This window comes from Saccopteryx leptura, chromosome 5 (assembly GCF_036850995.1).
Source record: "Saccopteryx leptura isolate mSacLep1 chromosome 5, mSacLep1_pri_phased_curated, whole genome shotgun sequence".
Taxonomy (NCBI): Eukaryota; Metazoa; Chordata; class Mammalia; order Chiroptera; family Emballonuridae; genus Saccopteryx; species Saccopteryx leptura.
The window spans coordinates 107,687,332-107,702,303 of NC_089507.1; the positions used below are offsets into that span (position 1 = coordinate 107,687,332).

Here is a 14,972-nt window from a genome sequence, read left to right on the forward strand (position 1 = left end):
GCAAAATGCACCAAGCTTTATCTTGTTTAACAAGTTTATCTTAACTCTTCTCAGTTAAGACTTTTCTATTTTGCAGCCATAAGTGCCCCTAAATTGAAAACAGACCTGCAGGAAGCTGACATCCTTCCTGATCTTTGTTTGGGAGGAATAAAGAAAAATATAACTTCCCTCCCGTATTTTACAATTAATTGTTAACCCCCCTACCCTACCTCTAGCCCCAAATACCTTATTAAAAAATCTAAGAATTTAAAAGAAGTCAGTGGGTTTATTTATAATCCCAAATCAAATTCTAAATATCTTTTGGTCTAAAGCGCTTGAAGTTTATCGTGGAGGTTTGACAACTGCTTTATTCATGTAGAAGAAGGAATATTTCTTGTAGCTTTGTGTCACTGTGGCTCTCACCGGGCGGTTCTAAACAGTAAAGGAAGCTGAGTTAGGGGAGGCGATCTGGCTGGGCTCCGGAGTGCAGCAGAAAATGACTGCCCGATAGCTGAGCCATCCATTCAGCTTAGTGAGGAGGGCTTCTCACATTTTAACCAGTATTTCCCCAAAGTTTACGAAATTTTAAAAACTCATTCCCGGAATCTGTGTTTTCCCTCTATAAACCTTATGCCTGACAAGATTAAAACAAAAATCAGTGGATTATTCCTGAATGAGCTCATTCTTCTTTAACAAAGAGTTGTTTCACTAGAGCCAGTGCTTTGTACAGATCTTGATGCCTATTGGGTGCCAGCATTTGCAAAATTTTACTAAACGTCCTCTCCCAAACTCAACTGAGTCGCTGCAAATACTTTAACAGCTAAAACTAGTGGGTGATGGACTGAAAATTCCAGTCCTCCCCCCCCCCCATGTCTCCCCTCCCCATTGTGCTTTTTGTCACATCCCTGTCCAGAGGAGAAATCACGTTTTCTGATATTGGCAACTCTGATGCTTCCTATAGACTTATTTCCTCTAGCTACCACCTTCTGAATTAAGGGAAATTGTCTAAGATTCAAATATCATGAAAGAGCCCTTAGTCATTTGATTCACAGACAAGCTTCCTTCCAGCAGGCCTCAAAAATTAAAGCAAGGGGCAGGTGTTACATCCTGGCGAGATAGGCCACAGCAGACACAAAGTAAATTTTATAAGTTTTATTGCAGACCTGCACAGGGACTGCAGGCAACCCATGCAAGGGAGCACTGCAGCCCCCCAAACCTGCACAGGGATGCAGGTAACCCACACAGGGGAACACTGCAGCCCCCCAAACCTGCACAGGGACTGCAGGCAACCCACGCCTCCAAAGAGACTGGAGCACTGCAGCCCCCCAAACCTGCACAGGGATGCAGGTAACCCACACAGGGGAACACTGCAGCCCCCCAAACCTGCACAGGGACTGCAGGCAACCCACGCCTCCAAAGAGACTGGAGCACTGCAGCCCCCCAAACCTGCACAGGGATGCAGGTAACCCACACAGGGGAACACTGCAGCCCCCCAAACCTGCACAGGGACTGCAGGCAACCCACGCCTCCGAAGAGACTGGAGCACTGCAGCCCCCCAAACCTGCGCAGGGACTGCAGGTAACCCACACAGGGGAACACTGCATATTTGGTTTGTTTGTCTGCTACTGGAATGGCCAATTTAAGAGCAGACTGGCCAAGCCAAGGATTGCTAGACCCATAGAAAACATAGAGAGTCTAGTGTACTATCACCAGCACCCACCTGCAGGCAGGTGTCACAGTCAGTATGCAGCCCAGTACGGCAGCAGAGGTAGAGAAAGAAAAGGCAGCCAGGCTGCAGCTGGCTGCAGAAGAAGCGGCAGGCTCCCCTCACAGTTTTAGGCACTTGCCCCTCCCCCTTGGGCACCAGCTCAAGGGCTGAGCCACTGCTTAGTCAGGCAAAAGATAACAGTGCAGTAAGCTAGAGGCTATCATCACCTTGCTACAGCCCCCTGCCCTCCTCTGCTTTGGCTCCGGGGAATCCCCACCTCCTATCTGGAGCCAGACCCGAGGAGAAGATTTAGGGAATACGGCACCTTCTAAACCCACTGCCTTAGGGTTCTTTAAATACAGGATTCCCAATTTTGCTCTCTTAGTCAAGCCCCTCAGTGAGATCTTCTGAGCATGGCTTTTAAGGTCTATAACGACCAAGGAAGTAACAGAAAAGGCAAATAAGGCCCAAAGGAAGTCAGGAAATACCAACTTTTGGCTCCAGCGCCCTAAGGCGCTTCATAGCATGTCATCAAGGCCCTGCTCCAGAGTGGAAAGAAAGGTCATTGAACTGAAGCCTGCCAGGCTTCCCGGCCCCATCAAGGGACACGTCTATGCTGTGGAAAGAGGGACATGAGAAGGTAAGCTGCCCCCTTGCTCCATGGAGGGAGGGTTCAGTCTCTTCTAGCCCTGCTCCAGCTACCTGTGACCTGACCTTGCCCAGCATGCTGGGAATTTCCACTGAAGGCCCAAGGACATCGTTCACGAGCCTAAGGTATTTCTTCCAAGTAGATATTTAAGTTTTATTTATCCCTCAAAGATCTCTACTGTGGGTATTGACAGTCTGATTTTATTGCTTTATGTTTAGTGTCTCCTTTATCTCAATGCCCCATGCCTATTATAGGCTGGGACCTGCTGCTAATTCCAGCTAGAAGCAGTAGTCACTAGGACTTAAACTCTAACTGCAAAGTGTAGAAATATAACACCCTTTCCCTAAGTACTTACAGGTTTTATAGGTTACTCAGAAAACTGTTCAAAGACTGTCCAAGAGGCACTTCTAGCAGTACACCACCCAAGGACTGACTCCCACCTAGACGGGTCCAGACACCATGATCCTGACTACTCCCACTACTGCCAAGGTAGAAGGCATACCCGCCTGGGTCCACCGCAGCTGGCTGAAGCTTGCAGTCCCAGCAGAGACACCTTTGTGGACAGCGAAGACTGACCCCGCCAACCCTTGTAAGCTGACCCTGAGAAGGACAGCATGCCCTGCTTCAGCCACAAACCAGAAGTTAACTGGTCCACGCATGGAGACTTTGGGGAGGGAGGGAAACTAAGGTAAAGGAAAGCCAAGTAAGTCATCTTAAGGTTTGATGCATGCACTGCTATGAGTCATACAGAAAGGGGGTATAAGTCCCTTGGCTGAGAGAGAAGCTACAAGGTAAATGAAAGTTATGTATGTGCTCATAGCTACCACTATAGAATAATCTGTGAATATTGGTCATGTGTCCAATAGGCTGCTTATGAAAAGGACACCTCCAAAAGCAATCTTTAAAAGAGGATTACTTAGTACTAACTTAGTCTTTGCTGAAGGTTAAGGTTTTTAGGAATTAAGAATTCTGATAAATTAGAAAGGAATTGTATGGTTTTGATAATAGAAGGTATAAGGTGTAGAGGTACTTTTGAAAAGAAAAGGAAAAACAAGTTGTTATGAAGGCCAGTTATTCCTGGATAAGAAAGTGCATAAAAGTTGAAGGTTTATGTAAGTTGCAGAAGGTTTGTGTAAGTTGCAGAAGGTTAGTGTAAGTTGCAGAAGATTTGTGTAAGTTTCAGAAGGTTTATGTAAGTTGCAGAAGGTTTGTGCAAGTTGTAAGAAGTTAGTACAGAGAAGAAAAATGCAAGGCAGAAAGAAATTCATCTGTAAAGCTTGTAGTACTAAGGGCACACTATCAGCGTGCCAGCACACACTAGGGAGGACCCCTGACCCAATTAGCTTATAGCTACAGCTAAAGCAGAAAATTCTCATGAGCCCCAGCCTTATACCATTCTCCCCACTGATGAAGAATCAAGGATTTGATTTATGCCCAAAAGAGATGGGGGAATGTTAGATTCAAGGAGTACTGACATGCTGGGGCTGCCAAGAGTGTACAAGGTCCCTGTGATGCTGAGAACAAAGAGTTCAGCAACATCCTGCATTGAGTCAGAGACCCTTATCAGAAGTTTATGTTTGAAATTCTCCACTGAGTAATACCCCCCCCCCCGTAACTGCGCACGACCTCCCTAGCCAATGACTAACAGCCACATCAGCTTCTGTATGATGCTTGCTCATCCTAGATAGCCACCCTATAAAAAGGAGCCATTTTAGAAGCTTGGGGCTGCAGTGCCCCAGTCTCTTCGGAGGCGTGGGTTGCCTGCAGTCCCTGCGCAGGTTTGGGGGGCTGCAGTGTTCCCCTGTGTGGGTTACCTGCAGTCCCTGCACAGGTTTGGGGGGCTGCAGTGTTCCCCTGTGTGGGTTACCTGCAGTCCCTGTGCAGGTCTGCAATAAAACCTATAAAATTCACTTTGTGTCTGCTGCGGCCTATCTCGCCGGGATGTAACAGCAGGCAACGTCTGTTCATTCAAGATGACCAAAATATCTTGTCAGACTAGATGAACTGCTTCCACAACTATGTAAAAGTTTTCAAAGTCGGAAACGAATTTGCTTTCCAAGTTGTATGCTTTTTACAAACCATTTCTGGAGTGAATATCGGCAGGGTTACAGATCTTACCCTATTCTCTGCTGCCCCATGCCATCCCCTCCTATGCCAACTCTAGAAAAAGACAAGGCAAGAGCACTGAGGAGGAGCCACAAATGGACAGGGGTCTCAGGCACCTCGGATGGGATCAAGGGTGGACACACACCCTGCTGTATGTTTTCAACCAAGCCCCTGGTCATGTGCACATGACCTCAGTGGGGGTCCTATTCCTCATATTCTTGACGCTCTTCTTCCTACCTACTTGGTTCCATCAAATAACCTGATTAGCACTTGAAAGCCCACGAACATAACCTTGTTCAATACTCTGGTTGTGGAATATTCTGATTGATAGATATTAGCGCTTTACCAGTCCCCTAGCCTCTTCATTGATGAAATTTCTTCCTACCAAACTGGAGGGAGAGAAAATTATTGGGTTAAGGGCTGCACAGCAAGTATGTGCAGGGGTCCATAGCTTATTTTGCTCATGGCACAAGACAATGGAATAAGAGAATAAAGTCTGTCATTGGCAGAACAGGAATTAAGACTGGACAAATGATATTAGCTGTGTGGCTTTAAATCTGTTACCCTCTCATACTTACCGTAGTTTTTACACATACTGTAGGTATACCTCCCTCCAAAGGAAATCATGGTTATGCTTGATTCTGTGCAATATCCTTGAAACTTCAAATAAATGTACTTATTAATTCATTATGCATTAAATAATTGGGTAAGTGGTATTCTAAATACTTTACATTATGCAGAAATATTTGGTAGATTTTTACATAGGCTTTAGACATTTTTTTTTTAATTGAGAGGAGGGGAGATAGTGAGACAGACTCCCACACATGACCCAACTAGGATCCACCTGGCAACCCCTGTCTGGGGCCGATGCTTGGATTAACCAAACTATCCTAAGTGCCTGGGGTTATGTTCAAACCAATCAAGCCCCTGGCTGTGGGAGGGGAAGAGGGAGAGAAGGGCAAGGAGGGGGGAGAGAAATAGATGCTCACTTCTCTTGTGTGCCTTGATTAGGAATTGAACCTGGGACATACATACACTGGGCCAATACTCTATCCACTGAACCAACCAGTCAGGGCCTGGACATTTTTTTTTTCTTCATTTAAAATAATGCAATAAGGTTCCTACCAGGCAAATAAATCATTGTTTGACACCTTTTCCAGAACCAGTTATATTTATACACTGAGGAATGCTGAGATACATAAGTACTTAGACTGTCTTGGACACATGGCTTCCAATAAACAGACTTCTCTCCTTGATGACAATGGGTCCATTAAGCCTGTATTTTGTCTGTTTTCATACCTTCTACGTGCCAGGCACTGTGCTAAGTGTTGAGGCTGAACTGTGCACAAAGCAGACAAAATCCAGGCTTAATGGACCCGTTGTCATCAAGGAGAGAGAAGAAAAACAAGTAGACAAAGTAATTTTAGAATTCTATTCTGTGAAGAAAATAAAAAATGGGGTATGCCAGATCTGCCACTGGCCACGTGTGGCTCTCGGCTTTGCTGAATGGTATATGCTAGTCAGTTTAGAATACACACCAGGTTTCAAAGACTTAGCAGGACAAAAAGAATGTCAAATAGCTTACTAATAATTAAAAAGTTTTTTTGATTACATGTTGAAATGGTTGTATCTTGCACATAGAAGTTTCAATAAAATAAATTATTAAAATTAATTCACCACCCTGGCCGGTTGGCTCAGTGGTAGAGCGTCGGCCTGGCGTGCAAGGGGTCCCGGGTTCGATTCCCGGCCAGGGCACACAGGAGAAGCGCCCATCTGCTTCTCCACCCCTCCCCCTCTCCTTCCTCTCTGTCTCTCTCTTCCCCTCCCGCAGCAAGGCTCTATTGGAGCAAAGATGGCCCGGGCACTGGGGATGGCTCCTTGGCCTCTGCCCCAGGCGCTAGAGGGGCTCTGGTCGCAACAGAGCGACGACCCAGAGGGGCAGAGCATCGCCCCCTGGTGGGCTTGCCGGGTGGATCCCGGTCAGGCGCATGCGGCAGTCTGTCTGACTGTCTCTCCCCGTTTCCAGCTTCGGAAAAATACAAAAAAAAAAAAAAAAAAATTAATTCACCAGTTTCTGTTTTCTTTTTAAAATGTGGCTGATAGAAAACTGAAAATGGTATGTGTGGCTCACATTTGTGGCTTGCAGTCTATTTCTGTTGAACAGCACTGTGCTGGAGAGCATGGATGGCTGCTGGGCTTTCACCTCTGGACAGTGTGTGGGAGGCATCCAGAAGGGCTGGCCCTTTAAGCTGAGATCAGAGAAGAGAGGGGAAGAAGGAGACCTGAAAGATGGTGGGAAAGGGCTTGATGGGACTGACAGAAACATCAGGGGGACAGAAGTTTGATAAGAGAAGTAGAAAGAAGCTAAGATAAGGTAGAGGAGGTAGGGTGGGCAGGGGCTAGACCAAGGAGAAAATTATAAGGAACTTGAATTTCACTCTAAATGCAATGGGGCATTGCTTTCAAAATCGAAGAGTCAGCTGGTTTTATTCAAGGTAGCAAATGGACAACTGTTGGTACTGTAGTTGGAGATAGAGGGATTGCTCTTAGGGAATAGAGACTTTCTGAAAGGGCAGGCACTACTGTTACATAAAAGTCCCCCCATGTCTTTCTTATTTGAATCTGGCTATTGGGCATGCCCACTTCCCCCTACTATTGATAAAGTAATAAGCAGTGGAAACTGTGGTCATTGGCGTTTTAGGAATATGTTAAGCTTTGTTTCATTTCTGTCTTCGTTTTTTGCTTTTTTGCCCAGTGCTTTGAACCAGATGACCTGTTGCTAATAGCTGGAGGAGATTTTGAAGATCAGCTTGGAGAGGAAGTGGTTCAGAGAGTGTCTCTTCTTCTCCTCTACTACATCATTCACCAGAAGGAGATTTGTTCTTCAAAGCTCAACATGAGTAACAAGGACTATAAATTTTACCTTCACAGCCTCCTCAACCTCAGGCAGGATGAAGACCCCTATTTCCTTTCCCAGAATGAGACAGAAGATGTCCTGGCATTCACCAGGAAGTACTTTGACACTTCGAGAAGCCAGGTAAGAAACAGAAAACCGCTAACTGGCTCTCCTACTAACGTACAGCCTTGGAGCCTGATTTTTCATCAATTATTTATTCCTAAGATATCCATTGACTTCTAAGAGAGGTAAGTACTTGTGGTTTTTAGATATAGATGTTAAGTGACATGGTTTTAAAATCTAAGTCTAAAATGGAAAATGTAGTGACTAATTGTTGTAAGATGAGTTTGAGACAGAAGGTGGGTGGGTGTGTGTGTGGGTGTGCAGGCCAGGTGACAGGGCCACTCCCTTCTCCTGAGCCCCCACACCGAGCATGGAAGTAAGTGTGACATACAACTTTTGATCAATCTCCAACAACTGACCCATGGTGGTCAGGGCACTGTGTCTATTTAGCTTGCCTTCTGGCCAGGGAAGGGAAAGGCACAACCACTTTGAGAGAGATGAATTTATTAGTTATTTCAACCAAACCAGCAGCTTGCAAAAAGTATGATTCATGACAGTCAGCACAGATGATCTCTCTGCTATGGCTTTTGATTCATGCTGTGTATGTTCAGGGATCTTGTCTCTTCCTCTCTCTTATTTGTTCCTGTTAGGAAATGGGCCTCTGGTCTCTTGTTGCCTTCATTATTATCCCAACAAAAACTGGCCTTTCAGTTACCTTTTTGCTTCCTTCTTTGCAGTGTGATGCTTCAGGAGATAGTCTTCTGATCATAAGAAAGCTTTTTAAAAGCATATTTTCTGAAGTAACTAATTGAGGAGCCACCACCACATTTCTGAAGAGTGTGACAGGAAACATGTTGTGTTTTTATTTCTCTTGAAATATTCATTGATGTGTGTCATAGTCCACTGGAGCTACTATAACAAAAATGCCATAAACTGGGTGGCTTATAAACAATAGAGATTATTTTTCACAGTTTTGGATGGTGGAAAGTCCAAGATCAAGTTGCTGGACATATCTAGTGTGTGGTGAGAACCTCTTCCTGGTTCACAGATGCTGTCTTCACATTGTATCCTCACGTAGTGGAAGAGGCAGGAAGCTCTCTGGTTCCCTTTTATGAGGGCACTAATCTCAATCATGAGGGCTGCACCCTCATGACCTAATCATCCCTGAAGGTCCCACCTTATACTACCATCATATTGGAGATTAATATTTTAACATGTTAAATTTGGAAGTACACAAACATTCAGACTATAGCAACATGTGTAAGTGAGTTTGAATTTTTGGTCTCAATTTTGTGTTTCAGGAGCCCAAAGGTATCAGTGTATTCATGCTGGAGCTTAATGGTCAGCAAATACATCTCCAATTTGCTGTAAATATGTTTAGTTTCTCTTGTTATTGGCAGAAGAAATGGAAAAATATTTTACTAAGGACTTTGTGAATATCACTTTATTAACAACTCTCATGAATCTCAAAATTTGGCCTTTTTTCTTTTGTTTTGTTTTTATTTCCAATTGAGAAAACAGGGTTTTTAAAAATATAATTCAGGATTTTTTGCTTAAATAAGGAGGTGTTCCTACATATAATTTCTTCACTGCAACATCTATGGAATACAGGTCAGTTCAGATTAGCCACTAGGATTATAATTATCCTATCTGTTGTTGCCTTTTGATGCAGATTAAATGGAAATGGAAACCCAGCACTTAAAAAAACAGTTGATGTGCATATATTTAATACAGATTTCTGGTTATTCAACACATACTACATACACCTGGACTTCCTAGTGTTTGTGAGAGTAAACATTCCTAGAACAGAATAAAGTAATTCAGTATTATATATAGACCTACTTTATCCATTTATTCAGTTAAGAAGAAATGAGCTCTTGTTGAGTCATAACCCTTTGCTAGGCCTTAGGTCAATTGTTCCTGTAGAAAACCACTCTCCAGTTCCCGGGAAGGGTCCTTTAGCCCATTCACCTGGGCTGGGATTCCTTTAGAAAGTCAGACTTTACAGGAGGCCTGTTGGTCCCTCACTGCGGGTTACTGTTCTCTCCAACTAGAGGGTGTGAGGTCACAGAAGATGCCAACAGACCAGGCCCACCCCCACTAGCATTTCCAGGTCTTGGTGTGTACAAGACTCAACCTCCATATGTTAAGTCACTAATAGCTGTTCCACGTGGGTTTTAACCAGCTCACCAAGAGAAGCAACTTTACACCATATTACTGTACTCCAGCCATCCTCCCCAGTAGCCCAGAGGGTAAACACCCCTCCATTTCTTCATTCTCTTTTGTCCAATGACTCTGGTTTATCTTCCTGATTCAGTCTACTAATGCTCACATCTTCCTCTGTCCTTTCCATGGCTTGCTGTTTCCACGGTAGATGAACAGGGATCTGCACAGTTCTTCTAGCCCTGCCTCTCACGTGGAGGACTGGCCTCATGACCACATTCTCAAGACTTTAGGGATGGACACTGGTTGGAATTCTTTCTCCTCTGTGTCACATTGAGACTGCTACTCTTTATGAGCTCAATGAAAGAAAGCACACCTCTGTGAGGTTTATACTTTTGTTATTTCAGCTTGTTGTTTTTATCCATGGCACTTCTGGCTACTTCTTCAAGTTTATCAAAAGTCTGGTTACTGACTCAGCTTTTCAGTCTGCTCTCCCCCACAGCTATGACTATGCTCTTGTCAAGCTCAGCAATTACAAACTTAAAAAACATCCAACTGGCACTTTCTACTCCTTTTCTTATGTCACAAGAATGCAACATAGACAATAATCTTTTCTTGATTCCTCTTTTGATGAACCCGCTTTTTCCTTCTTCTTGTAGTTGAGCTTCATGAGAGAACTGTTTGTCTTTCTCTCTCATTCTCTGTCCCCATTCATTTTGTTTCTCAACAATCTACCTTTTGCTTTCTGCTCTCACTTTGTCCAGTCCTGCCTCTATGAAACTTCCTTTCATTCACTGATTTCTGTCATCTCATATTATATGGATTTTTCCCCCCTGTTTCCATCAACCTACACCTCCTGGTTTTCTTCTCACTCCTCCAGCTGCTCTGTTCCAGGTCCCTCTGCAGGATACACTTGATTGCCATCCCTTGAACCTTGGCCTCCATGGCTCCACTGCTCATTATATCCTCTTGCTGAGTGATAAGCTCTCAGAGCCTCATGCACAATGAAATACTGATTGCTGTTGATTCTGCTGCTGGCCTGAATTTTTCTTTTGAGCCATTTATGTACTCATATATGCACCGATCTGGCAGAAATCTCCAGTTTCTGGATAGCTCCTTGGCACTTTGGACTCAATATTAACATCTAAGGCTTATTTTTATTCCTGAGCCAGTCCTTTCTTTTGGTGTTGTTTAGGTAGCTGTTGAAACAGTCTCTAATGTGGCTGGTAGGACACTGCACGTTCCTGGTTTTCTTTCCCTCTCCCTCTCTTTAGCCTCCAGTTTCACCTATACAGGTCTGAGTTTTTCTGTGAAGCTTTAAAGCATTGTGCTCCTTAAGGCCTAGCCTCAGCCCCCGTCATTGCACACGCTTTCTCCAGGCTAGGGCACATATACATGTAGGTGACTAACATGAGTGTGTCTCCATTCCAGACCTCTCCTTTGGATTCCAGACCCATGTATCCTACACAGCATCTTTGTTTTAAAGGATATTGTAATGGTACATCACATTTAACATATTTAAATCAAGGTCATAAATTAATTGGCCAGACCAGATCCTCTTGTTCTGCTCCATATGTCAGTAAATGGCACCACCATACAATCAGTTGCTCAGTTAGAAACTTAGTTTTCTATATTTCTTTCTCTTTCATGTCTAATTAATCTCTAAGTCTTGCTGTTGACTTTTCTTCATTACTACCACTACCATGTTCTACTTGGACCATTGTAATCACCTTCTAACTATACTAGTAGTGATCACTTTGAGTCTCTTTCCAATCTTTTTATTCTCCATCATGTAGCCAGAATGGATTTATTAAAATAAATATCCAGCCATTTAACCCCCACTCCTGTGATAAGGTGCCAAGAAACTATAAAAATTAGCATTAGCAACCGCCATTTTAAAGAGGAAAGTCAGGCCTCTTACCCTCTCTTTCCTGTGGAGAAAGGAAAGAGAAGAATGCAAGAAGAAGGACTTACAAGGACAACTGGATCATCTAGTCATAGTTTAGCTAATTCTTATAATTCTCTGGAAGGGTGCCTGGGGCCACTTGCCACACAGAGCAAGGAAGATGGAACTTACCTGAGAATCCCTTTACTTCTTTTTTCTTAAAAGCCTTTAGACCAGTGGTGGTCAACCTGGTCCCTACCGCCCATTACTGGGCGTTCCAGCTTTCATGGTGGGTGGTAGCGGAGCAACCAAAGTGTAAATAAAAAGATAGATTTAACTATAGTAAATGTTTTATAAAGATTTATTCTGCCAAACTTAGTGAAAATCCAACATAAAGTACTTGGTAAGTAATTATTATTATATGCTTTAACTTGCTGTAACTCTGCTTTATAAATTTTATAAAGTAAAGTTACTTCCTACTTTATAAATCACCATTACTGTGGAACTGGTGGGTGGGTGGAAAATTTTACTACTAACAGAGATACAAAAGTGGGCGGTAGTTATAAAAAGGTTGACTACTCTTGCTTTAGGGTATAGCAATGTTCTCTTTTTTTTTTTTTTGTATTTTTTTGAAGCTGGAAATGGGGAGAGACAGTCAGACAGACTCCCGCATTCGCCCGACCGGAATCCACCCGGCACGCCCACCAGGGACGATGCTCTGCCCACCAGGGGGCGATGCTCTGCCCCTCCGGGGCGTCGCTCTGCTGTGACCAGAGCCACTCTAGCGCCTGGGGCAGAGGCCAAGGAGCCATCACCAGCGCCCGGGCCATCTTTGCTCCAATGGAGCCTTGGCTGCGGGAGGGGAAGAGAGAGACAGAGAGGAAGGAGGGGGGGGTGTGGAGAAGCAAATGGGCGCTTCTCATATGTGCTTCTCATATGTGCCCTGGCCGGGAATCGAACCCGGGTCCCCCGCACGCCAGGCCGACGCTCTACCACTGAGCCAACCAGCCAGGGCGCAATGTTCTCCTTTTGATAGATCCTATAGATAAACATTGTAACAAGGCAGTAAAATTCAATGAATTTGTTAATGAGATTAATGACTTTTGTGCCATGCTCCCCCTCCTCCCAAGCCCAGCCAGTATGTAATTGGGTCTATAAAAAGGGGCCTCTGAACTGTAGGAGAGCTGCAGGATTTGGGTTTGTCTTACCCCCATGTAGTCGCCGGCCAATAAACTCCTCAAAAATTCATCAGGACTTGGTGTCTTTGGGGAACTCACTGGTCACTTTACAACACTCCCATCCCTTTGGCTTCCTGTTGATTTAGGATAAGGGGCTAATTCCATTACCTGCCAATAGACCTTCAGCTTTCAACGCGCTCCCTAACTCTACCTGCTCTGACTATTACCCTCCTTCCAGGCCTTCCTGTTTGCTATCCTCCTTCCTGCTGCAGAAGCCTCGTCCACACTGTTCCTTTTGCCTGGAATAGTTTTTTCCACCACTCCTTCGGATCTGTCTGTCACAATCTCAGAGATGCTCCCCTTGATCTGCCTGACTGGGTGGAATAGTTGTCTGTTTTTACCCTCAGATGGTTGTACCTGTGGCTCTCCTTCAAGACTATTCCTACGGCTGTCATCTTATATTTGATTACATTATTATTTTATTAGCAATACTGAACTTTAAGCTCCAGGGCAGGGAGTGTTTTGGTTTTGGATGTCATTATATTTCCAGTACCTAGAAAAGTAGCAGACCTACATTGGGTATGTAGGGAAAGTTTGAGGGATAGTAGATAACATTACCATATATGGTTGTCAAACCCAGAAACATGTCATTTTTGGCTCTGCACTCCTTCACATTTTCCTCCAAGTTCTTTAGTTCACCTTTTTAATATTCCTCAAATGCATCTACCTGTTTTCATTGCTAGCTCTATTATCTTAGGTCAAGTAATATCTTGGGTTAATCAATAATTTATTAATTCTACCCTTAAATTTTACCCCTGTGTTGGGCAGATAAATTATATTATGCTCACTTTATTAAAGATGGCACTGCCTACGTGGAAGTCTGTCACCCAGGTGATAATATTATTTGCCCTTCTTGCTTGGGATGGGCATGATTATATTAATGTGTGTTGGGGGAGGGCTTTCGCGCCAAAAGGTTTTTAAAAGGAAGAGGAATTACGTTCCAGAGAGGAGAGCAGCGAAAAGAGAGCAGAGAAAGGCCACGTGGAGGAGAGGAGAAGCAGCCAAGATGGCGGAGTGCTGAGGGAGAAGCCAGTTTGTACAGAGTTTGTGCAGAGAGAAGGAGATGGGGAACAGAGGAGAATAAGGCTGGTGAGCTAGAAACCTTTAATTCTAGGAAACTCAGATAAGTCAGTGGCTTTGGGAGCCCTGAACGGAAAGGGGAGTGTTTTCCCACTGTGTGTATTTCTCGCCCACTGCGTGCAAGCTAGAATTAATGCTAATGACTCACCAGTTCTTGGCTTTGTTGTTTCATTACCGTCTGTTCAAATCTAATGCGAACCTGCACGGGCCAGGTGGCTGTGATGATGGCTGTGGCTACTGGCTTTACACCCTCTTAATTCATTTATTACTTTTCTATGAGAGTGATATTTCTATAAACTACATTATTGTATTATTTTCTTGTTTATGTCCTTCAGCAGTTCCCCTAGAGTCTTTCATAGCACAAAATATAAGGCTTTTCTTGATCTGGATCTTGCTATCTCCAACATACTATCATATGTATGCCTAGACACTGGAAACCACAATAATGGTAGCTGAGATTAGCTGACTGTGTCCTATGTGCCAACTACTATATTAAGGATTTTACATGGACTATCTCATCTAACTTGATAATCTTTATGTTGGGTGGAATTTTACAAATAATAACTAGGAAGCTTAGCAAAGGTAATTATTTTGCCTAACTTCACCCAGTTAGAAATAGCAGAGATAGTATTAAAACCTTATTTGTCTGGCCCAACCCCTGGGCTATGGAACTTACTTTAATGGTATAAAAGTCCCATCACCATCCTAAATTTCAATCTATTTCTACATATAAGAGGGAGAGTATTGAACAGCACAGGTTATGGAGTCAAATCTGTGTGCAAATTGGGACTTTGCCCCTCATTGGCCAAGTGCTTTGTAAAAAGAGTACCCACTGCATTGAGTTTCAGGAAAAAGAAAAGATAGTGTATATGGAATTGACTTAGCACGGTGTCTGGCACATAGTAGGCACTCAAAAAATATTTAAATAAATGAACAGGAATACTATTGAGATGTAAGTCAAGATTCAAGGCTTATGGATGCTTGTAATTTAAATGAGAAAAATTGCTGCATGAATTGATAAGGTCCTATGTCATATGTCCCATGGTAGTTCAAAGAACACAGACACCATGCTGCCTTTGGTTTGTGATCAGAACATGTTGGGCTTGAAACTAAAGGCCAGTGTGAAAGGGGATATGCTCTGTGATAGTACAAGGCAGCCAGTGTGAAGTCAGCGTGAAGTCAAGTGAGCCAGTGTGAAGTCAAGG

At 43.7% G+C, this 14,972-nt stretch overlaps 1 protein-coding gene and 1 long non-coding RNA gene across 6 annotated transcripts in view; both read left to right on the plus strand.

Moving 5' to 3' along the window:
• Nucleotides 1-14,972, plus strand: part of SLC39A12 (solute carrier family 39 member 12) — a 78,034-nt gene that overhangs the window by 4,210 nt on the left and 58,852 nt on the right. For 3 of the 4 annotated variants that reach the window (XM_066384747.1, XM_066384748.1, XM_066384749.1), the window contains exon 3: nt 7,198-7,479. In XM_066384747.1, coding sequence (XP_066240844.1) covers nt 7,198-7,479 — 282 coding nt within the window. The remainder of the gene's footprint in view (nt 1-7,197; nt 7,480-14,972) is intronic. The other variant, XM_066384750.1, reaches the window with a different exon arrangement.
• On the plus strand, nt 2,693-4,258 carry LOC136405723 (uncharacterized). Of its 2 annotated transcripts, none has more exons than XR_010751562.1 (3): nt 2,693-3,024; nt 3,128-3,482; nt 3,543-4,258. It is a non-coding gene; the product is annotated as an uncharacterized lncRNA (long non-coding RNA). The 2 variants fall into 2 exon arrangements; XR_010751561.1 differs by having other exon boundaries at nt 2,694-3,024; nt 3,128-3,442; nt 3,523-4,258.